Source organism: Strongyloides ratti (assembly GCF_001040885.1).
Source record: "Strongyloides ratti genome assembly S_ratti_ED321, chromosome : 2".
NCBI lineage: Eukaryota > Metazoa > Nematoda > Chromadorea > Rhabditida > Strongyloididae > Strongyloides > Strongyloides ratti.
In genome coordinates this window covers 5736426-5759757 of record NC_037308.1, presented here as the reverse complement: position 1 = coordinate 5759757, position 23332 = coordinate 5736426, and the positions used below count along the sequence as shown (strand labels likewise).

Here is a 23332-nt window from a genome sequence, read left to right as displayed (position 1 = left end):
TATATAATAGATTTATTATTAAAAAGTGAACAAAAGTTTATTCTTAAGACATAATTCTATCATAATCTTGCATTAATATCTATATATCTTGATTTAATGGCATTTTAAGGATGAATAATAATGATGGTGATTGAATAAAACAAATGTCTTAGACTGCTGTGCGACATATGCATCCATTATTCAAATACCTTCAATTAATTTTCTTATGCCACTTTTTTTTTTAATAATTTTATTATTAAATTTATTTATATTTATTATAATTATATAATTTTTTTTTATTAAAAAGAACTTTCATTTATCTAAATTTTACTTTATATATATAAAATTACAAAGATATATTATTATAATTAGTATACAAATAAACATTATCCATATAAAATTAGTTTATATAATATTAATCGTAATGACAATATTTGATATAAAAAAAAAACTTTTGAAGGTTCCATTTTTTTTATTTATATTCTTTTGAATGTATCAAATTTTTATTTATAACATTGGCGTGATCAAGATGAAGTAACTAAAATGGGGTAGATTGTAAAAATTTTATGTTGCATGATGAAAGGAAAAATTTATATATTCCGATTTTTATTATTTACCGACATTCACCATTCTATTTAATATCTATTTTAAAATATTCAATTTTCATTATTTAAAAAGTTTTTTTTGTTTTTTAATATTTTAGATAAACATATTTAGAAAAAAAAAATTATTAAATCAATACTTTAAATGATATTCTATAATTTTGATAATTTTTAATTGTATTTTCAAAGTAAAATTTTGGAGAATCTTTTATTACAATTAAATGCTACAAACTTTTAGTATATTAATAATTATTTCCTTTGAAAAGAATATAATTAAAAATTTATAAAATCATACTTTATACAAACTATATTTCTTATTAAAATTTTATTATTATAATGGTTGTTATTGAAAAAACATCTAACATGAATAAACCACCATCACCAAGTTTATCTTCAGGATCATCCGCCAATGGTAATAATATTAATGATGACAAAACACCAGTAGCTTTAGATGGAAAAGATTTACCATTACCTAGTGAAGAAGAAATATTAGAAGAATTTGAAAATGTTTTAGTATGTTTATACAATTTATTAAAATAGTATTTTCTTTTTTTTTTTTAGAAAAAAATGGATTTACCTCCAGATAAAATTAGGTTATTAAGGGATTATGATTTGAAAAAAAAATGGGACTTAGTAAGAGATCAAAAAAATATGTATTCTGTTACAGATTCATCAGTTTATCTAGAAAAACTTTCTCTATATCTTGATCCAAAAACTTTTAAAAAAAGTAAAAAGAAACTTGGTAATGATACATCAACTTCTATTTTAAAACATATTGAAATTTCATTGAGAACAAATTCTATTGATTGGGTTAAATCTTTCCTTGATCCATCTACTAATAACGGTTTAAAAGTTTTGATTGAATATTTAACGCAATTACAAAGTTCTGTTGTACAAAATCAACTTTTGAATGCTGATAATATACCTCAGCAAACTACAACTGCATCTATTTTAAGTACAAGTGGAGGTTTTAGTTACACAAGTGGTGAATATTATGGTGGAAATACCTTAACAAGTAACTCTTCAAGTGGCCATGATGAAGGTATAATTAAATTAAAAAAGTTTTTTTTTTTAATAAATATATATTTTTTTTCTAGGAAATATAGGGGATCGTCAAACATCACTCACAAATATGCCATCAATATTACCTGTACCAACAAAACAAAATTTATTTCAAAAAGCTATTGAGGGAAAAAGTAAGGGTAAATTAAATAAATATCTTGGAAATCCTGAAAATGATATTCATGTTTGTGTATCATGTCTACGTGCCATCATGAATAATAAAAATGGATTTAATATGGTTTTTAATGATCCACAGGCTATTTATTGTATAACAAGAAGTATATTACATCAATCTTTAAGAACAAAAGCTTTAGTTATGGAATTATTATCAGCTATATGTTTAGTTAAAGGTGGACATGAATTAATAATAAATTCTTTCAATAGATTTAAATTAGATCATAAAGAAATTACACGTTTTCAATATTTAATGGGATATTTTCGTAATCCACAACAATTTCATGTTGATTTTATGAGTAGCTGTATGCAATTTATTAATATACTAGTTCATTCTGTTGAAGATATGAATTATAGAGCTTATTTGCAATATGAATTTACAATGTTGGGTTTAGATGATTACTTGGAGCAATTAAAGGATAATCCATGTGAAAGTCTTCAAAATCAAAGAATTGCCTATTTAGATAATTATTTGGATATTGCAAGTTTAATTGAAGACTCTTCTATAAAAGCAAATTTATTATTAGAAAAAGAGGAATTAGAAAATAAATTATCAAGGAAAATTGAAGATATACAAATTATTGAAGCTGATTATATATCAAATGTGGAACAGTTAAATAGGAGGATGAATGAATTAATAGAGGAAAAAGAAAAAATTCGAGGCGAATATGATAATCATGTTAATACATTACAAAGAACTTTGACGCAAAAAGAAAAAGATATGAAAGAAAAGGAAGCTAAATTTGAACTAAGGATTCAGGAATTAGAAAAAATTCAAAATACAATGGAGATTGGTTTGAAAAAAGCACAAGATCAACAATTAAAAATTATTGAAAGTAAAAAAAGTTCAGAGAAATGTTCTCCACCACCACCGCCTCCACCACCTTTACCTGGAAGTGGTTCTAAGAGGACAAATTTAACTAGCTCAACTTCAACTGTACAACCACCACCTCCACCACCACCATTACCAAATGATAAAAATAAAAAGTCAATGCCACCTCCACAACCACCTCCATTACCAACATCATCTAAAAATAGTGGTGGAGTTCCCCCACCACCACCGCCACCACCTATGGGTGGAAACAAAAAAGTGCCTATATTACCATCTAATGAAGCATTACCAATTAAAAAGGTTGTTGAAACTAAAAATAAACTTCCTCTCCTTAATTGGACACCAATGAAACCTACACAAGTAAAAGAAACTGTTTTTTCTAATCTTAATGATGACAAAATATTGGATATCATTGATTTCTCTGAATTAGAAGAAAAATTCAAATTAGCATCATTAGCAGTTAATACAAATTTAAAAATTGATTCACATTTACAAACACAAATGTCACCTGGATCACAATCAACTACATCATCAGGAGGAATGTCAACAACAACAAAAGAAATAAAAAAATCATTATTAGATGGTAAAAGAATACAAAATATTGCAATAACAAAAAGAAAATTAAATAAAAGTGGATCTGAAATTATGGCTGCTGTTCATCGTTTTGATTTAAAATCTCTCCCAGCTGAATCTGTTGATATTTTACTTAAAATTATTCCAACAATGGAGGAGTGTCAAATGTTTAAAGAATATGCTTTAAAAAATGAAAATAATTTTGATTGCTTAGCAGATGAGGATCAATTTTTGGCTAGTTTAATGAAAATTGAAAGATTAAAACATAAATTAGAAATTATGTTATTTATGGCATCATTTGAGGAGAGTGCAGCATTAATAGAACCAAATTTGTCAAATTTAACAGCTGCTTCTAAATGTATTAAAGATGCAAAATTATTCCATAAAGTTTTAGAAATTGTTTTGGCTTTTGGAAATTACATGAATTCATCCAGAAAAGGTGGAGCTTATGGGTTTAAATTAGCATCTCTAGATTCACTTCATATTTTAAAATCACCTTATGATCGTTCAATTTCATTATTACATTTAATAGCTGATACTATACAAAAACAATTTCCAGATCTCATATATTTTACAGAAGAACTTAAATTTTCAGAAAAAGCATCAAGTATAATGTGGGAGACAGTCTTAAGTGATATAAAAGAAATTGAACAACATTTTGAGAAAGCTAAAAATGAGTACAATATTAAAGGACCTGATTCTCCAATTCAATTGAAAGAATTTATTGAAAAAACAGAGAAACGTGTTCAGGCATTGTCAACAGCATGTGAAACAGCAACAATATCTTTTAATTCATGTGTAGAAGTTTATGGTGAAAATCCTAAATCGCAACAACCCAATATATTTTTTTCAAAAATTGCTTTATTTTCTAAAAATTTTATACAAGCAATTAAAGATAATGAAAATCGAAGGGTTATTGAGGAGAGAGCTAAAAATGATGCAATTAAGAAAGAAAAAATAAATCAACAAAGAAAAAGAATGAGTCAGAATAATAAAGAAAATGGAGATTTATTAAATGAGTTAGAGTCAAAAATTATGGCTGGACTTGATAATGGTCGTTCAAGAAATAAAAAGAATGGTTCAAAATTAGATTCAACTCAAATGGGACATGGTGACTTTGATTTATTAATATCCGGTCTCAAAGATTCACCATACATGGCTGCAGGTGGTAATTTTCCAGCTTCACGTAGAAGACCACGAAATTCAAGTAGAAGTCCCAGTACTGGAAATAGAAAAGTTGTACCAAAAGAAGTTAATCGAGAACGATAATTATTTATACGATTAATCATTATAAAAAAAAGTTATTTTTATTATGATTAAAGAATATACGTGTTAAAAATTGCTTTTTTTTTAATATGTTTTATGAGTTATTGCCAAAAATGGAATGTTGATTTGTCAGTTTCATATGTAATTTTTTTGTACCTGTATGTATACAAAAATGGTAGGAGTTAAATTTTTAGTTTTTTTTTTGTATATTCTTTATTGATATATTTATATTGTACATCTGTAAATTTATGATTTTTTTAAGTATATTAATTAATAAATTTGTGATATTTTGTTATTCAAACGACTATTATTGTTTATAAATTAAGTTTATTTGGTTTTTTTTTAAATTAAAAGTATGTCTTATTATTTTTTATGATATATCACAATAACTTTGATATAAAAGTAAATATAACAGCTATAACACTTTAAAAGTATAATTGCTGATTTGTAAATGTGCTTTAGATATATTTCAATAATTTTTTTTAACATATTTTTAATTTTAAATATAATAAAACTAAACTTTTTTTCAATAAAATATGTTTAATTTAAATATATAAGTAATTTTTAATAAGAAAAATTAATGTCTGATAATGAATTACTACAATGATATCAAAAAAATATATATATAAATGATGTTGAAATTTGTTTTTAATTAAATAATATAACTTGAATTATGTTGATATGTTACTAATCATGCAAAATTATAGTGTAAAAAAAAAGTTGCCATATTTACAATAAGATTAAATATTTATAATATTACGCAATTATCCATACAAATAAAAAAAAAAGTTTTTTTTTTTGGACATTATTAGTCATTTTTAAAAAAACAATAATAATTATTTTAAAAAATACAATAAAATTACATAACTGTAATATATAAAAATATCTGAAATGTTTAAATTATACAAATATTTAATCAGAAAAATTCTTTATACAGCTTTGCATGTTCTTTGTAAAATGATTACATCATTTTTTTTTTTTTTTGATATTAATTTCTAAAAATTTTCTCTTTATTATATAAAAGTACAAAAAGTAAAATTTTATTTATTAATAAAAATAATAATATCTAAAATGATAACGAATAATAAATAAAATACACATTTTTATATAAAATTTATATTATAATTTCTTTTGTATTGTCAATTTATCATTATGTAAACAAAAAATTTCTAAAACTTTGAAACTTTTACTACTTCCACTTTTAATAATACTTGTATAAAAAATTATATTTTAAATAAGGAAAACAATTAAAAATCGCTCCCTTCCTTTTTATAAGAAATATCAGACAAAACAATTATATTTATTATTAATAAACAATCACTCTTATTATCATATACAAGACTTGTATATTTAGACATTTTATTTTCTATGGAATAAACATAAAGGCGGGATTTAATATAAATTTAGATGAAGATTATATAAATAAAAAAATATTATGATATATTTAATTTAATATCAAGAAATTGTATAAAAGCATTTTTCAGAATATGTATGATACATTCATTATTCAGAAGTTATTTTATTAAATTTATTAATATATATATATATATGTTTTTTTAGAGATATGCTTAATAAATTTACATTATTTCATCTGGCTATTTTTGTGTATATTGGTTATGGAATAAAAGTTATTGATATTTTTAATCAAAAATATGGAGATATATATGAATTAAGAACAGTTTTTAATGAGTAAGATATCCATATTATTAATATTGTTAATTTTTTTATCATTTTACTTTATTAATTATAGTCCTTCTAAAAGTAATATTCAAAGGAATGCATTAAAACCGGGTAGTGATAAAAAATGGAATATTTTAAATCAAGAAAAAGACCACTTTGTTATTCCATATACAATAAAAGGAAAATTTAGTAAGTAATTATTAATTATGTTGATTAATATGTATATGTTAAATAGATTTAACTGAAAGAAAAATTGTAAGAAGAGCTATGGATGCCATAGAAAAAAATACTTGTATTGTATTTAAACCAAGAAAAAAAGAAAAAGATTATGTACAATTTGATAATCAATTTAATGAAGGGTATTTAAAAAAAAATTTTTTTTTTAATAAATTTTATTTTTTTTTTCTAGATGTTATTCATTAGTTGGAAGAGAAGGTGGCCCTCAAACAATTATGTTAGAATCAAATATCTATCAAACATGTTTAGCATTTGAAATAGTGGTTCATGAATTACTTCATACAGTTGGTTTATGGCATGAACAAATGAGGTTATCTTTAATATTTTGAAAATATTATAATTTTCTTTTATTTTTTTCTTTTAGATTTGATCGTGATAGATATATTAAAATTCATTATGAAAATATTGATAAATGGATGTATCCTCAATTTGCAAAAGTTGATACTGATGAAGCAACAACATATAATATACCATATGATTACAAATCAATTATGCATTATGGAAAAAATTCTTTTGCAAGAGCTCCTGGTTTAATAACAATGGAAACATTAGATAAACGTTATCAAGATATTATAGGAACAGTCAAAGACGTAGCTAAAGCTGATTACAATAAAGTTTGTCTAATATACAATTGTGAAAAATGTATGAATGATAAAAATTGGAAAAGCAAACTTAATAATTTTGAAAATAAACAAAATGATGATGAGGCAATAACTAAATCTACAACAGAAAGTACTGAAATACCAAAAAAAGTAACTTCAACTATGGAGTTATCTTCAACAACATCAACACAAAAACAACAAACTACAACAGATTATGGTTGTAGTGATTTATTTCCAAATGTTTGTAAAAGTTTATTAAGTGACTCAGACAGCCCAAAAACAATTTGCAAAATGTTCGGTCCAATTATGGATTCATGGTGCTGCAAATCATGTAAAATGGTTTAAATTATTCTAGATATAAATATGTGATAAGTACTTATTTTTATAATTTTTTTTTGTAACCCTAATTTAATTAAATTAAAATATATTAATTATTTATTTATTTATTTAAAATATTAATTATGGATGAAAATTTGGAGCATTTCGAGGTTCTGGACCACCTAAATCACCAACAAACCGTTCTTGAATATGTGGTTTTAAACCACATGGTCTTCTTGTTTCTTGTCCAAGTTCATGAATCCATTTATTAGATACCCATTTTACACCCAACAATACTGGACAAGCTGCATGCCTTGTTCTAAGATCACCTTCTCCTGATCTAAGTAAATTATACCAAAAGAGTGCATCATACTTAGAAGGTTGAACAGCAGTCTTTAATTCTGTAAAAACTGTTCCACCACCAATTTCAGGTTCTGTCATATAAAAAAGTACTGTTGCAATTCTATTTCCTGTTCCTAAATCAGAAAATGCTTTTACTTCCTCTTTTCTAGCAAAATCAAAATGAGGATCATAATGTCCACCAATACCATAATTAGCAATTTGAAGTTCTTCAGCAGTTTCTTGCTCAAGATTAGTCATTAAATCTATTCTATTATTTACTCTTTTTACAACTTCATGTTCATGTTCTCTTAACCAGGCACTTTTTGATATTCTATAAGAAGCATGTACTAATTTTCCAGTTACTGAATCTTGAACAGTTGCACGAGCAAGTTTAGGTGTAGCTAAATCTTGTATTGTAGAAATTTCATCATCATTCATAACATTTTTAAATAATACAGCTAAAGGATTAAATCTTAAGATTTCAACTTTAAATGGTGCAAGAATAAGGTATGGTCTATCTCTTTTGTAATAACAATATAATTTAGATAATTCTTTAACACTAACAGGAACTTCATTTCTACATAATGCTTCAGTAATTGTTCTTTCAGAATCATCATAACTTCCAGGTCGTCGATTTTGAACTCTACCAAAATTTCTTCTCATTTCTGATTTTTTAACGCCCTGTTTCTCTAATTCATCTTCATACCATTTAACATTACGTTTTGCACGTGGATGATTTGGAGCAATTTTAACTATTTCTTCAATTTCTCTTAATGCATGTTTTAAATTACCTTGTTTATAATATGAGAATGACAAATATTCCATAATTTCAGGTAATAACCTATGATTACTATCACTTTCTAAAGCACGCTCTTTTGCTACTTCCATCCACATGAGACAATGATAATAGTCTTCAGAAGTATATGATTGACGTCCAATTTCAAAGATATCCTCAATGGTCATTCTTTCACTTTTTTTATTTCCATGAATTATACCTTCAGTTAGTTCTTTTGTATCTAATCTGTAAGTATCTTGTAATCTTAAAAGACCAATTGCTGCTCCATTAAGGTCTTCATCACCAGGAAAACTTCTTGTATGTGAGTTAGCAAAATCTCCCAAGAAAGATTCACCTTTATTTTCTTTCATTACAACAGAAATTTTATTAAATTTTTCTGTCATTTCTTTAATAGTTTTAAATGCATTAATAGGATTTGTCATATTTTCTATATCTCTTTTCATTTCTCCAGATTTAAATTGTGTTGCAATTCTTCGTAATGTCTCTAATCGATCTTTCTCACTTTCAATGTAATTTTCAATAACATCAGGAAATTGTCTTTCCATTTCAATAAGATTTTTTAAATCAGCAATAGATGTGAAGACATCACAATTTATTAAATTAGTGGATATCACCACAAATAATGTAATTATAAAAAATTTCATCTAAAAAAAAGATTTTTGGTTAAAAAAGAAAAAATTAATTTTTAAATGTAACAATAGAAAAAATAATATCGTATATAACAATCATAAAAATTAATACAATACTTTTACTATGTTTTATGAAGGAGGTCATTTTATATATACTAAAAAGATATGTGCATTTTAATAAGAAATGTGTATTTCCTAAGGGTCTACAATAATACTATAACAACTTTACATTCTCTTTTTAAATAATTTCTTTTAATAATTACGTAAGTATACTGGTTTCACAATTTTATATCCTTATTTATTCATAAAAACAACAACAAATAAGAATATTTTAATTGAAAAAATTTTTAATTTTTTATAATTTTAAAAATGATATATATCATTGATAAAAATTAGTTGTTATATTTTTATTTAAAAAAAAAAAAGAAAATAAATTTATTATTACAATATTTTTTTATAAATATAAGATATATCTAAATTTATAATCTAAAATTAATATAAATTTAACAATTAAACAGTAAATGATTATTTGATATTTTTAAAATTATTTAATAATCAATTATTTTACTTTTATAATAAAATATGTAATATAAGCGTCGCGAATGGCAAACTAATAAAAAAGATCACCTCTTCAATCAGTAATATAAATTTATTTATAATTATATCATTTTATTCCTACTACAAAACTTTGACATCTGATGAGCATCTAACAGATAAACAGATAAATATAAAATAATATTTATGTGATTGCATATACATTTATAAATGGCACGTACAACCATAACTACAATTCTAGTTTGTAAGACTATTTACTAGAAACAAATGCAACAGATAAAAATTTATTCATGTTTCATAACTTTTATTTTAACTTAAAGATATTAAAGCTGACGTGTAAATTTCCTGTAAAACTAGTTTAGGTAGTCTTAAATTACAGAGTGCGGCATACTCTTATATAACTAATTTTATCATGATAAATTAATACAATCAATACAACATATTATTCTTAAGATTTTAAAAAAATTATTGAATAAAAAAAATACGATGTTAAATATTGTTTTATAAAACATTCATTACTGGATTAATAATAACTTTTTCATAGGGTGAATAAACGACAAAATTATATTGAGGATGAATTTTAAATATATATTCGCGATCCATCTTTATATTTGATATATTTAAAGTTGAACATATAACAGCAATGTTTTCTTCTATATTATATTTACATTGTTTAAAAAACACAACACCCCATATAGGAAAGCTGGCAACCAACGAAATTTCAAATTTCAATAGATTAATGTTTACAATCATATCATGCATTTGACGTTGTATTTCACAATAATTCTTATTCAAGTAATCTGTAAATGAATCATGTAACCACGACCACTTTCCATGAGGTGTTACTTTTAGTCGATTATTTGGTCTACCTCGTTTTCGACTACCAAATATATGATGATTTTTTAAATTCGTTGCTAATTGATTTTGATTCTCATTAAATATTTGTGTAGGAGGATCAAAAAAACATCGCATACTAAAAAAAAATTAAAACTAAAATAACATTAAAATTTTTCTACATACTTTTTTGCTGGAGAAGGGAAATATTGATTTGTATATTGGCTAAACTGAGTTTCAGGAACGATATCTTTATTTGTACAGTGAAACTGACTACTTTTAAATATTATATCATTTTTAACTTTTCCATTTGATTTCCAATCAAAATTAATATGATCTTCATTATTGTCATAATAACTCATATCATTTTCAACATTTGATTTTTGACTATTATTTTCATATTCGTTAATTTTTTCAAATTGTGAAATTTCAAAATTTATACTATTGATATCTGAAATTTTAGAATATTTTTCTCTTGACATATATAAATTTATGTTTTCTTCACATTTGATATTATTACCATCATTATTTACTGATTCAATGTTAAATAAACATGGAACGTTGTTTATTTTTACTGGTGAAAGAACTTCAATAATTGATCCCTCACGATTACCAACCTTATTTTCATCACCTTCCACAATATTTGTAACAAATTTTTCGGCACACTCATCATTGTTATAATTGTTAGTTTTTGATGGAGATATTTCTTGATTTCTAGTTGTGTAACATGAAGAAAGTGTATTTTTGCATGACATTTGTGATGTACTAGGCTCCTCTACAATATTATCATTTTCAACCAATTCTTTTGAATTACTTATTTGTAAATTTGATACACATAAATCAACATCTCTTGCAAGAAAATTATTACTATTATTTTCTTCGTATTCCTGCATTTTCTTTATCTTTACATTGTCCGATGATATTACATCATAGTGTAACTCACCAATCATATAATTATTTAATTTGGGTAAAAGTTTCCTTATTGAAGAAATGTGAAAATCCGAATGATTTTTTTCAGTCTGTTTGTCAAATGACTTTCTTTTTACTAAAATATTTTTTATTAAATTAATACTTTTTAATATAAGAGCACCTACATGTATTTGGAAATGAATCTTTCTGGAGACATTTGATTGGTCGTCGTTTTTTTTCCTGGAAATTTGGAACTTTTATAGGTGATACTGGTTTTAAAAAATGACTATCATCAGATTTCCTTTTGGTGGAATTGACAAAAATTTTGTTAAATAATTTACTGCGATCTTTGGATGATTGATTTGAAGTAGCATTTAAATAATTACTTCTTATGTTAAAATTATTTAATTTAATCTTCTTTGGAGACATTTTACATGAAGATGAATTTTAGTTAGAATCAACAGTTTCTAAGATGGAATAATAGAATGTATAAAAAAAAGGCGGCTTAAACATTTCTCCAAACTCAATAATGTATACTAAAAAAATTATGTATAATAAATGTTATTTAGTCCTTTTAGTAGGAAAAAAATAATATATGCAAAAAACGGTGACTGTAATCATATTTTTTTAAGGCATAATATATAACGTATATTGAATTCTCATTATTATTATTTTTAGAGTAACGACATTGTTCATAATCAGTAGAATATTGATATTTGTACTAACTTTATAAAAATGTCAAGTAGTGTAAATTCTGCAAAAGTCATTATCTGTTTAAAGTATGTTTGTTATTATTATCAAGTAATTTTTTTCTAGAAATAAGCATAATGGAAATGTAACCAAAAAGGGCAAAGTTGAGGCATTGACTGACAATACTCTAAAAGTCCATAGACCTAAACTTGGACCACAAACGTTTGGACCGTTTAACAAAATTTTTGATGATGACGTGAATCACCAAAGAATATTTTATGAAGCAGTCAAAATACACGCTGATGAAGGATTTAACGGCATAAAATCTTTTATAATATCGTATGGTTTCTCAAGTTCAGGGAAAACTGATTTAATGTTTGGTTCTGATATAAAAGAACTAGGTGGGATTTTAAGAGAAACTTTGGAATATATCAGTAAAAAAAAAAACCAAGATATCGGTAGTTGTGTTGATTTTTATTATTCTGTTTTTGAAATATGTGGTGATAAAATTTTTGATTTATTGTCTGATGAAAGGAAAGAAATTTCAATCGTTTCAGATGACGGCAATAAATTAGTCGTTAAGGATTCGGTTGTTTTACCTTTATTAGACATTAAAACTTCTTGTAGTTCAATACGTAATGCTTTAAATAGAAAAAGTCTTGCATCTAATGTTGATTTTGAAATTGTAGCAAGATCACATGTATTAGTTAAGTTAAAAATTGTTACAAAAAATAAATGTGGGGTGATAAATTATGGTGAATTAGTATTTTTGGATCTTTCATCTACAAATCTAATCATGGATCTACAAGATAAATCAATCAATTTGGAAATTAAGGCTGTTAAGATGGGATACGTTTCATTGAATACTCTTTTGGAAAAAATTTTGAAAAATCCGCTACCATCACAATCATTTAGAGAGTCAATGTTAACACGTATATTAAGACCAGCATTATCAGGTGCCTATACTTCTTCTATGGTTTTCACTGTTACTATGGACCATGTACCTCAGGATGCTCTTCAATCATTGGACATTGCCGATAAATACCGTAGACTAAAGTGTTGTTCGCTGAAAGAAAGTTTAATTTCACTAGAAGTACGCAGAAATATAAAGAATATTCGAATACCTTTGTGTGATGTAAAAGAAATTGAATTAATTGGACTTGTTCCAACAAATACTAAATCAAAAGAAGATATTCAAACACTTCACCGAGAAATTGAGAAGAATAAAAAACAATATGAAATATACACAGATATGTTAAGTAAAATTGAAATTGATTATGAAGAGAGTTCTAAGATTTGCAATGAAAAAAGTATTCAACATGATTACTACTTAAAGGAGAAAAAAGATGCTATAAATCAACTAACAAAAATTAACTGTGATAATTGTGAATTAAAATCAAAGGTTGATAAATTGAAAATTGAGATAGCAAGTTTGCTTACTAAACTTAGTGTTTTACAAGAGACCTTTGGTAAGTATTTTGATAAACTTGAAAAAATTAAAAATAATGGACTTTGTTTGTTGGATAAGAATTCATTCCTTGACAATGCACATACGGAAATGAATGATAACTTGTCTTATAAAGTTAAAGATTTAGAAGACAATTACTTACAAACACAGGTTTTAAGTAAGGAATTAATTAACAAGCAGGAAGTGTTTATGAAAGAATTAGATGATCAATATCGTCAAGATAAAAATAATTTTCGACAAGTTGAAATTGCTTTACAGAGTTATTGTGGTAAATTAAATGAATATTCAAAGGAATTTGAATTAAGTGTTAAAGGTCGACTACCTCCAGATGTTAGAAATGAATTATATGATAAAGTAAGTAAATTACGTGATGTGTTATTAGTAACTATAGAAGAAGCAAGAAATAAATGCGAAATAAAAGAAAATGAATGTTTTACAAATATCGAGAAGATTATCAAAGATGAGAAAGAAAAGGTCATTAATCTTTTTACGGATTACAAAGAATCATTGCTACAAGAATTTTCTAACACCCAAGAAGCTATTTCAGCTTGTAACACATATGGTACAAAAGTAGAATTAATCGGAAGAGATATTGATGATGTAAAGAAAATACTTGAAGAAGTTAATTCTGTTAAAGTTCCTACCATAGATATGACATCTTTAAATCTACCTCCCAAAGAAGAATGTATTGTAGATGAAAATGCCATTTCTAATTCTTCACCTAGATTGTCTACATTAGAAAAACCACACATTGTGAATGAAGTGTCTTATATTACAAAAAAAATACTTGGTGAAAATTACCATAACAGAATACAAGATGAAGAAAATAAAGAAAATCTTTAAGAATGAAATTTTAAATTAATAAAATAAATATATTGATACTAATTATAAATAAAATTATTTACCAACCAAAATGAATTATTTTCCTCAATCTCCTTGTTACTTTCCATTCCGTCAGAATTCATAATATCAAATGCTATTAGAATATCATTTTCACTGGTACAATTTAAAAACATACAAGCCATTATTTCTTCTTTCATCTTAAAACAAATTATAGCTATTAAAATGATAAACTTACATCAGGGAGCATTTTAGATTTCCAAAGTAGTATACATGTATTAAATACCATAGATATATTTCTGGAAATTTCTCTTAGCTCTTCAATATAACTTTTTAAGATAGAAATGTCTTCCACTTCAATTGCTCTTTCAATACACATTGCCATTACTTTTGATCTTGAATATTGTATATCAAATAAATCACTTAGTTGAGTAAGTTTCTCAATTTTTTTGTAATTATCACTAATAAAAATTAATTCTCTCACCAATTCTTCACCATCACAAAACATAATCTGAGCTGGTATACGTTTACATCCTAATTTCAAGGACAATTTAACTTTTTCAAGTTGCCTTTTTTGTAAATCATATTTTTCGTTATTAATATTATTAGAAATTAAATTTAAAACTCTTTCAGCAAAAATTAAATTCTCATCATTGATATCTGGAAGGGACATATTTAAATAATGATTACTTTTTGCTAAAAGAATTTGATCAATTTTTTCCTCTGACAAGTTTCCATCATTTCTTATTAAATGAATTGGTATTTTGTCAGGTGAAACCTTTTCAATTAATTCAATCATTTCATCAAGTAGCAGTTGGTTAACTTTTTCAAATGTAAGAATTTTATCAAAAATAACAGTTCTAATATCATTTACATCCATTATCATATATTTCCAATCCTGTTCAGATAAACATTCAGAATTTCTAATTAACATCATCAATAAATTCCAAGCTTTACCATGATTTTTTCTTGCATCTATTATCTGCGAAAACATTGGTGTAACACCATGTTGATTAAAAATAATCAAAGCAGACCTTACTTCTTTTTCAATTTTATATTTTTGACATTCATCTATTAGGGGTTTTCCTTTTAAATTAGAAGCACAAAAACATTTTTCAATAGATTTATATGTAAGAAAATTTGGGAAATTTGATGTCATGACATCTAAAGCAGCCATTGATGTTTGAGAACAATGTTCAAGAATTAATGCCATGTCTTTTTCTGCACATGAATCCATATTTTTTCCCTCAAAATATGAAAATATTTTAACTAATAAAGGAATATTATCAATTATGGTTGCTGGAGACATATGTTTTATGACACTTTTTGCAACTATTTGACTATCAATATTTAAAAATGTTTCAAGTGTTAATGAAACACCTCCATTAAGTCTCAACAAATACTGAAGATAAAAGTAACAATGCATTATATAAACTTCCATCTCAACAAATCCCCTTTCTGTTGATATTTCAGATAACCTCATACTATAATTTGCCAACCCGCATTTTTCATCAATTTCTAATATACGTTTCTTCAACCAGTCAAAAGAAATAGTTTGCTGATTTTTTCCTTCCAAATAATATGGAATAATATCAAGGTTTTGTTCCATTATCACATTCCAACTATGTAAAATTAATTCTTTTTCTTTTTCAAAATATTCTATATGTTTTTCAGTAAATTCATCTAAAAATAAATATGGATCAATTTCATTTTCTGGTTGTCCTTTAATATTTGGCAATAACTCAGTATATTGTCTTGGATTTACACTTTCTGGAATATGATATAACATTATTAATATGTAAGGTTTTAATAATTTTCTATATGATTTTATTAATTCTGTAGCCATATCAATACGCTCCTCCTGTAATATAAATATTCCTAAGTCAAGTAAACTCATTTGTTTTACTTGATTAAATTTTTCAATATCATCCCATTCACCAAGTTCAAAAATAAGATTACTATGAGAAATAAGAAATTGTAACTCCTCTGAAACTTGAGATTTTAATTTATTACAAATTTCTTTAAGTTTCAATTGAAAATCATAGTCAGGAAAATTACATTTAAGGCATTCATTGACAACCCATTCTTTATCTTTTATTTCATTTAATATAGTTAATAATTCATCTGATGGTTCTTTAGCATCATTCCATTGAAATTTATTAATATTATCAATATCAAAACAATTATGTTCTTTAGCTAAATCTTTTGCTTTTTCATAATTTTTTTGAGATAATAATTTTTCTAGATAAATTTCAAAAGTTGTATTTTTTATTGTATTAATTGAAAGATCTATTTTCCTTGATTTATATTCTATACTTTTTGTTTTTATATTTTTTTGAAAAAATTTATATGATAGAAAATATAGTTTTTGAAATAAAGTAAAAATCCATAGGAAAAAGACAAAAAATAATGAAGTATTTATAGATGAATCTTTTCTATCAAGCTGATAAAAATCTGGAGCATTGATACCATTAAAACATATTAATTTATCTTCATTTCCCTTGGATAGTGCAAGACAATTATTAAATATTGACTTTACCTTTCCAGCAATTATGTTTTCTGATATTTCTTCATAATTTTCCTGGTAAATATCTCCATTATTTACTAGTAAAGTTATTTCCTTATTTTCATTGGATAAAATAGAAACAAAAATATTTGAATCTTTTAGTAATATTGTAGGATCTAATATTTGAAGAATTTTCATACTTGGTATAGAAGCTATTATAACTTTTCCTAAATTTGTTAATGATATAAGTGATGTTTCATCTGAATTGGTTGAAAATGTTATTATTGATTCATACTTGTAAAATGAACTTATAAGATTTAAGAAAGAATCGATTTTTTTAGCAACTTTATTTGCACCCAAAAATAAATCAAAAGATTCACCATTTGAGTTGGAATTTCTATAAACACTAACACCATAATTATCAATAATAGACAATTCTTTTTTATTTGTTTCTTTAGATTTTATAAATACACTTGATGTTATTAAAATATTATATTTTGAATTATAATGAAAACAATTTATATATCCATCTGATTGAATAGTTATATTGAAAACAGTTTCAATTTTTCCATCACCAGCCAACTTAGTACATATAAATGAACCATTACACTGAAGCATGTATACTTTATCAGTCCAATAATCATCCTCTAATACCACAGATTGCATACATGAGATAGAGTCAAACACACTTTTAGTATTATTTGAAAGTTTTATAGTATTTTTAAAAACACCATTAATATCAAAAATATCTAAAAAACCAAAAGATCTTGTGATAAGAATTAGGTGACCTGACTCAGAATATTGTAAAATTGCCTGATCATGAAGTACATCTTGTTTTAATTTAATAACACTTTTTAAAATTAATTTGTCATCTTTTATATTATTAACTCTCATAACTCTGTCAGGGGTAATAGTAACAATAGATTCAGAATTTTTTAATACTGCAATTTTAAAAGAATTTCGAGGAACAAATGGTAAAGAATACACTAAAGCATCATTAATTTCGGGTGAATTTTCCTGAATAATAGATGCTGTTGAGAGACTCCATTCTTGTAAACATGTTATCTCTTTTATTAATTTATCCATCTTTTTTTTTCTATAATAATTAAAAAAAACTATCTTTTTATGGATGTAAAAGTAAAATATCAGGTTAACAACCAAATAAATAACTATAAAAAAGAAAATATTGAAAATTTTATCAAAATTGAAATTATATAATTATTTTCTCTTTCTTTAATTTACATGTTTTTCAGTTTTTCAATTTTACGTTGAGATGTTTTTGTTGGTGATGAGAGTGCTTTTTTGACAATAAAAGATCCTGTTTCTTGTTTTGGATGCTTTTTAGAGTACTCTGATAGGCAATGATTTCTGGTGTTAAGTAACTGATGAGAAAAATTCAATTGATTAGAATTTTCAATAGTCCTTCCACTACGATTTTTGGCAATTTCAGCCTTTTTACGAGGAGATGTTCTAAGTTTATCAATGATTTCATCAGAAAAAATGTTTGTTCTATTTGTATTTTTACCATAATATACATCATTATGTGAAATTTCTCCTTTTTTTACTTCTTTAAAAATTTTATTTAACCTTATATTATATCTCTTCTCAATATCATTATTTGTAAAAAGTTCTGAAAAATCTGTTGGAGGTTTTGGTTTTAATTGAATGTTATTTTTAGATCGAGATCTAGTTACAGTTTTAGCAAGCAAGAAAAGACTTGTAGACTTTGGCATATTTTTTTTTGAAAAAGATGAAGATGGAAAAGAAAAGGAAGAATTACTTCTACTTGAACAATCAACTATTTGGCAATTTGAAGCAGCCTGAGATCTTGTAAAAGGTGTTTTTGCAATTGGATTTGTTTGTGCTAAAACAGAAATTTTGTATGATTCATTAGATTTTCTTCTAACTGTTTTCATTTTAAAAGAAGGTGTTTCATGAACAATATCATTACTCTTTTTAGTATTTCTTTTTTTATTGTCTGGTGTTTTAAGTAAACATTCTATTTTCTTTTTTCTAGGACTGCGTCTCAATTCAAAAGTTTTTTCCTCAATTTTTACCACTTCTTTTATTTCATCTTTTACTTCATTTGAAATTTCCTCTTTTGGTAATTGTTTTTCATCATTAATTTCTTCTTTTAAAATACCTTCATTGTTTTCTATGTCAAAACAAATTTTTTTAGCAACATTTTGTTCACATTCACCAGACAAATCATCATCAGCCGTAATTTTTCTTTTTAAATTTTTTCTTAATTTAGAAGCCATACTTTTGTCATCAGGTGTTCCTGGTACTAAAACTTTATCTCCATTTGTTTTTTGATTTTTTATTGGTGTTTGTGGTGGAAAAAAACTACAGGAATCGTCATTTACAATTTCATTTGCTTTTTCTTCGATTAAGATCGAAAAGTCTGTTTTTATCAATTTTTCTGTAGTTCTTTTCTTTTTTTTAGTAATTTTTAATAATTCTGCATTACTATATCTTGATGGACTATCATCATCACCGCCCAACAAAAGCAATTCTTCTAATTTCTTTGACCTTTCAAGTTTCTTTTTTTTCCTATCTTCTGATTTATCAATAGATTGTCTTGATGAAAATTCTTTTCCTATAGAGACATAATTATTTAAATCTAAAGAAATATCTTCAAAATTCATTTCATTAGAAGAATAAGAAAAAAATAGTTAGAATATATTTTTATAAAAGATATATAAAAACCCGGACTAAGATATAATACACACGAAGGGTATCTTTCTTCCAATATATTGTTTATGTTTTAAAAAGAAAATATTCATATTCCTAATTGTTAGTTTATATATTATTTTTTAACTTATTTATAAAATCCATTTTTCATAAAATAAATTTACTTTCCATATTTAATTATACAAATATGTACTTTTAATGTTATATAAATGTTTTCATTTTGATTAAAATTTATTTATATTATATATTATTTATATCATAATATTTACAAATTAACAATGTGATAACATTTTATTTTATAAATTTTTTGTCACAAGTTATTAAACTTTAAATTTCTTTTTAAAAATATACTATCATAATGATTAAAAAAAATTAACCTATTTAAAAGAAATTTATATATCATTTAAATTATAATTTTATAAAATAAAAGTTTTTTTATTAACAATAAATAAATATATTTAATACAATTAAAATTAACGTGTTTTTACATAATAAATTATTGATAAAACCGTAGAAAGAATTAAAAATGTAATAAAATTAACTGCTTCAAAAATAAATTTGGGAGCAAATACTTTAAAAAGCATTAAATGTCTTCTGTGTACAATACACATTATACATATTATTAACATCTGAAAAATAAAGTTTTTAATTAAATAGATTATTAAAAAAAAATTTACCTTTATGCCAAATAAAAGAGCAAGATTTAAGGGAACCGGTACAAAATGTGTATTTTTTATTAATATATTATAGGTAAAGATAACTGTTATAAAAACTGCTCCAAATAAATTTATTAGTATTAATAATTTAGGAATAAATGTTAAACTAAAATTACCAGGAACCCCAACAAATGCTGCTAACCATGGAATTGTAGGAATAGTTGTTTGATTAAATAATAGGAAAAAACCATATGAAATAATAAAGTAGTAGTTAAGTGATAATACCTGAGAATCATTAATAGAAAAAATATAAAAATACACTAACAAAACTGTAATACAAACAATTGATAATGCAGAGTTATCTCCAACAACTAAAGCTATTTCCAAAATAAATAAATGAAAAAAAGTACTAATAAAATTTACAAAAGATGAAAATAACAAAGCTATTAATAATGACAAAAGTACAAAAATATGTGTTGATAGTGCAATATAAAAATTAAAATTATTAAACAAGGAATTATTTTTGTTTACAACAAATCTAAGTATCCATGAAATTGAAATCATTGTTATAAAAATATGACTTAATTGTGAAATCATTTTTTGCCAAGTATTAAAAGAAAACAATTGTGTTGATAAAATATAAAAATTGATACTAATTAACAATCCAATAGCTATTACTAAACGAAAAAAGTAAAGTGTGTTATCAAATGAGATAAAATTTGATACTAAAAATGATTCAGTACAATTTATACTTTCTTCCCTACATTTAAATAATTCTGATGATATAATGGTACAAAATAATACAAAAATTGAAAAAATTGTTATATTAAAAGAAAAAGACTTTGAAATACGGTAATTTTTTTCAAAAACTTTAACTACATCATAAATAAGTAATGTTTGAATGATAAATTTTAAAACATATGGTTCATGAACTATATAACTATTAGAAAAAAGTGAAAGTAAATGAAAGACATATAATAATAATGATAAGAATGGAATATTTTTTAATAAATTTTTTTTTGTGATAAGCATTTTAATTACTTTTATAAGTGATATTAAAACACTAAAAGGTAAAGCAAAAGCCATTATCTCAAGAGCTAGAGCATTTTTTGGCATAAGTATTAATGATATACCTAATAAAAGAGTTCCTGATCTAAAAGTAATATTAGATAATGAAATAATAGTTCCATCATAAGTTATTTGAAAAAGTATAGTATCAAATAACATTAAAAGACCGGTTATAATAAGGTTATAATCAAATGTTACCCATACACTTCGTAATTGTTCCTGAATTAAGTATAATATATTAAAATAAGAATCAACATTATCATCCAAACCAAAGTTATATTGTTGAAGTATGGTTTGAAAATTTGTTGTCATTCCAGAATCTTCACGACTATACGCTGTTATTAATCTAATAACTTGAGCAATATTAATTTCTAACAATTTAAGTAATTCATAAAATGGAAAAAATGTTTCAACAACTACACCAATATTTGTAAAAGGTAAAGGTATTCCTAATAAAAACGAAAATGTTGGTACAAAATCAATTTGATGAAACTTATTAATTCTTTTTCCATGAACTATTGGAACTTTTGAATAAGCTAAAAATCCAGCTTCAACTTCTAAAGTACTATCACCACCATGATTTCCATCATTCGACATTCCATGATCACCCATAACAAAAAGTATTGTCTCATTATCCATTTGTTTAATAACATCTCTTAACATTTTATCCATTTGATCTAATTTTCCTAACATTGCAGAATGATTTGGTCCATATCTATGACCACAATGATCTACACCCAAAAAATGTCCAATAATAACATTCCAATCATCATTTGCCATTTCATTGTATAAATGATCTAATACAATATTATCAACAGTATTCAAATCAAATACATCAAATGACGGTGCAGGAAATTGTTTATTAAATTTATTTTTAAAAAGTGATGTCCTAAAAGTATTATATTAAAAATATTTTTACCCATACCAAGTATCATCTCCCATAAATGTTATATTGTATCGATTTAATATTAATTGATTAATGATATTATCTTCATCAATTTCTCCAGCATCAAAATTATCTTTCATATCAATAAATGTAGGCAAAGAACCAGTTGTTAAAGCTTTAATACGTTGAAATGTTGTTGTGGGAGGATCAGCAATAAATAAAGATAATATTGTATTATTTGGTTGATCATTTATTAATTCTTTAGCAATTTTTATTCTTCCTTTATACTCATCACCTAAATTTCCACCAGAATCCAAAAAATCATATCTTAATGCATCAATAATTATCCATATAGCTTTCTTAAATGAAGGTTTATTCCAACATAAATGTGCCCGACCTCGAAAATCTTCACACTTTGAATAATAATCTAATGAAGGTTTTTTTAATAAAAATCCTTTTTGAAATATAAATAATGCTATTATATATGATGATGATAAAATTATCCATTTAATAGGAATATACATAATTATTAAAAAATTTTTTTCTAATAAAAAAAATTTAATTAATAATTTTTAAATAAATTTTAATATCTTCTTATATTGTTGTGAAAAAAAAAAAAAGTTTTGCAGTAAATTTCTTGGTACAGAGTCTATTTATAATCAGTATTGTAAATTGTGTATATAAAGACCAACTACACAAAATATTTGTCTTTAAATATAATTTTTTTTTTCAGATAATGACTTTAATTACATTTTTATTGAATAATAAAATGTTAAAACTATTATTTTATGACCAATTTTCATTTAAAAAATTTTTATGTCAAGAATATAATAATATATAGTTTTTTTGTCATGAAAATAAAATTATAAATTTTTTATTATATATTCAAATACATCAACCCTTATAACTTAAACTTTTATTTATATTTATTTTAGCCATCTTATTTTATTTAACCTTCTATATCTATTGAATATTTAAAAATAGATTTTGAAGTATTATTACTACAAATCAATTATATATTTTTTTTATTATAAATTATATATGAATATATATTTTAAACTATGAAATGAAATAAAAACTTTGACAGATTATAATATTTTCTTAGTTATATTAATTACTTTATATTATAATTAT

General features: G+C 24.1%; 8 protein-coding genes across 8 annotated transcripts; 3 read left to right on the top strand and 5 right to left on the bottom strand.

Annotated features, from left to right (window-relative positions):
• Nucleotides 1-917: 917 nt before the first annotated feature.
• SRAE_2000183000 (Formin, FH3 domain and Formin, GTPase-binding domain and Formin, GTPase-binding and FH3 domain and Formin, FH2 domain and Armadillo-type fold domain-containing protein) lies at nt 918-4491 on the top strand (the record flags this gene model as incomplete). Its single annotated transcript, XM_024652827.1, has 3 exons — nt 918-1094; nt 1143-1623; nt 1679-4491. The coding sequence occupies 3 exons, from the start codon at nt 918-920 to the stop codon at nt 4489-4491; spliced, it is 3471 nt and encodes a 1156-aa protein (XP_024506365.1).
• A 1561-nt stretch (nt 4492-6052) lies between these two features.
• Nucleotides 6053-7352, top strand: SRAE_2000182900 (Astacin-like metalloendopeptidase; the record flags this gene model as incomplete). The annotated part of the gene is made up of 5 exons (XM_024652826.1): nt 6053-6177; nt 6239-6357; nt 6404-6527; nt 6578-6715; nt 6770-7352. 5 exons carry the CDS (start codon nt 6053-6055, stop codon nt 7350-7352), a joined length of 1089 nt encoding a protein of 362 aa, XP_024506364.1.
• A 114-nt stretch (nt 7353-7466) lies between these two features.
• SRAE_2000182800 (Prolyl 4-hydroxylase alpha-related protein PH4[alpha]EFB) lies at nt 7467-9107 on the bottom strand (the record flags this gene model as incomplete). Its single annotated transcript, XM_024652825.1, has 1 exon — nt 7467-9107. The coding sequence occupies one exon, from the start codon at nt 9105-9107 to the stop codon at nt 7467-7469; it is 1641 nt and encodes a 546-aa protein (XP_024506363.1).
• A 1041-nt stretch (nt 9108-10148) lies between these two features.
• SRAE_2000182700 (Hypothetical protein) lies at nt 10149-11819 on the bottom strand (the record flags this gene model as incomplete). The annotated part of the gene is made up of 3 exons (XM_024652824.1): nt 10149-10620; nt 10668-11526; nt 11576-11819. The coding sequence occupies 3 exons, from the start codon at nt 11817-11819 to the stop codon at nt 10149-10151; spliced, it is 1575 nt and encodes a 524-aa protein (XP_024506362.1).
• A 306-nt stretch (nt 11820-12125) lies between these two features.
• On the top strand, nt 12126-14391 carry SRAE_2000182600 (Kinesin, motor domain and P-loop containing nucleoside triphosphate hydrolase domain-containing protein; the record flags this gene model as incomplete). The annotated part of the gene is made up of 2 exons (XM_024652823.1): nt 12126-12169; nt 12207-14391. 2 exons carry the CDS (start codon nt 12126-12128, stop codon nt 14389-14391), a joined length of 2229 nt encoding a protein of 742 aa, XP_024506361.1.
• Nucleotides 14392-14429: 38 nt separating this feature from the next.
• SRAE_2000182500 (Hypothetical protein) lies at nt 14430-17980 on the bottom strand (the record flags this gene model as incomplete). Its single annotated transcript, XM_024652822.1, has 3 exons — nt 14430-14588; nt 14627-15370; nt 15428-17980. The coding sequence occupies 3 exons, from the start codon at nt 17978-17980 to the stop codon at nt 14430-14432; spliced, it is 3456 nt and encodes a 1151-aa protein (XP_024506360.1).
• Nucleotides 17981-18132: 152 nt separating this feature from the next.
• SRAE_2000182400 (Hypothetical protein) lies at nt 18133-19542 on the bottom strand (the record flags this gene model as incomplete). The annotated part of the gene is made up of 1 exon (XM_024652821.1): nt 18133-19542. One exon carries the CDS (start codon nt 19540-19542, stop codon nt 18133-18135), a length of 1410 nt encoding a protein of 469 aa, XP_024506359.1.
• A 519-nt stretch (nt 19543-20061) lies between these two features.
• On the bottom strand, nt 20062-22722 carry SRAE_2000182300 (GPI ethanolamine phosphate transferase 3; the record flags this gene model as incomplete). Its single annotated transcript, XM_024652820.1, has 6 exons — nt 20062-20217; nt 20266-20360; nt 20421-20615; nt 21517-21531; nt 21582-22201; nt 22238-22722. The coding sequence occupies 6 exons, from the start codon at nt 22720-22722 to the stop codon at nt 20062-20064; spliced, it is 1566 nt and encodes a 521-aa protein (XP_024506358.1).
• Nucleotides 22723-23332: the final 610 nt, after the last annotated feature.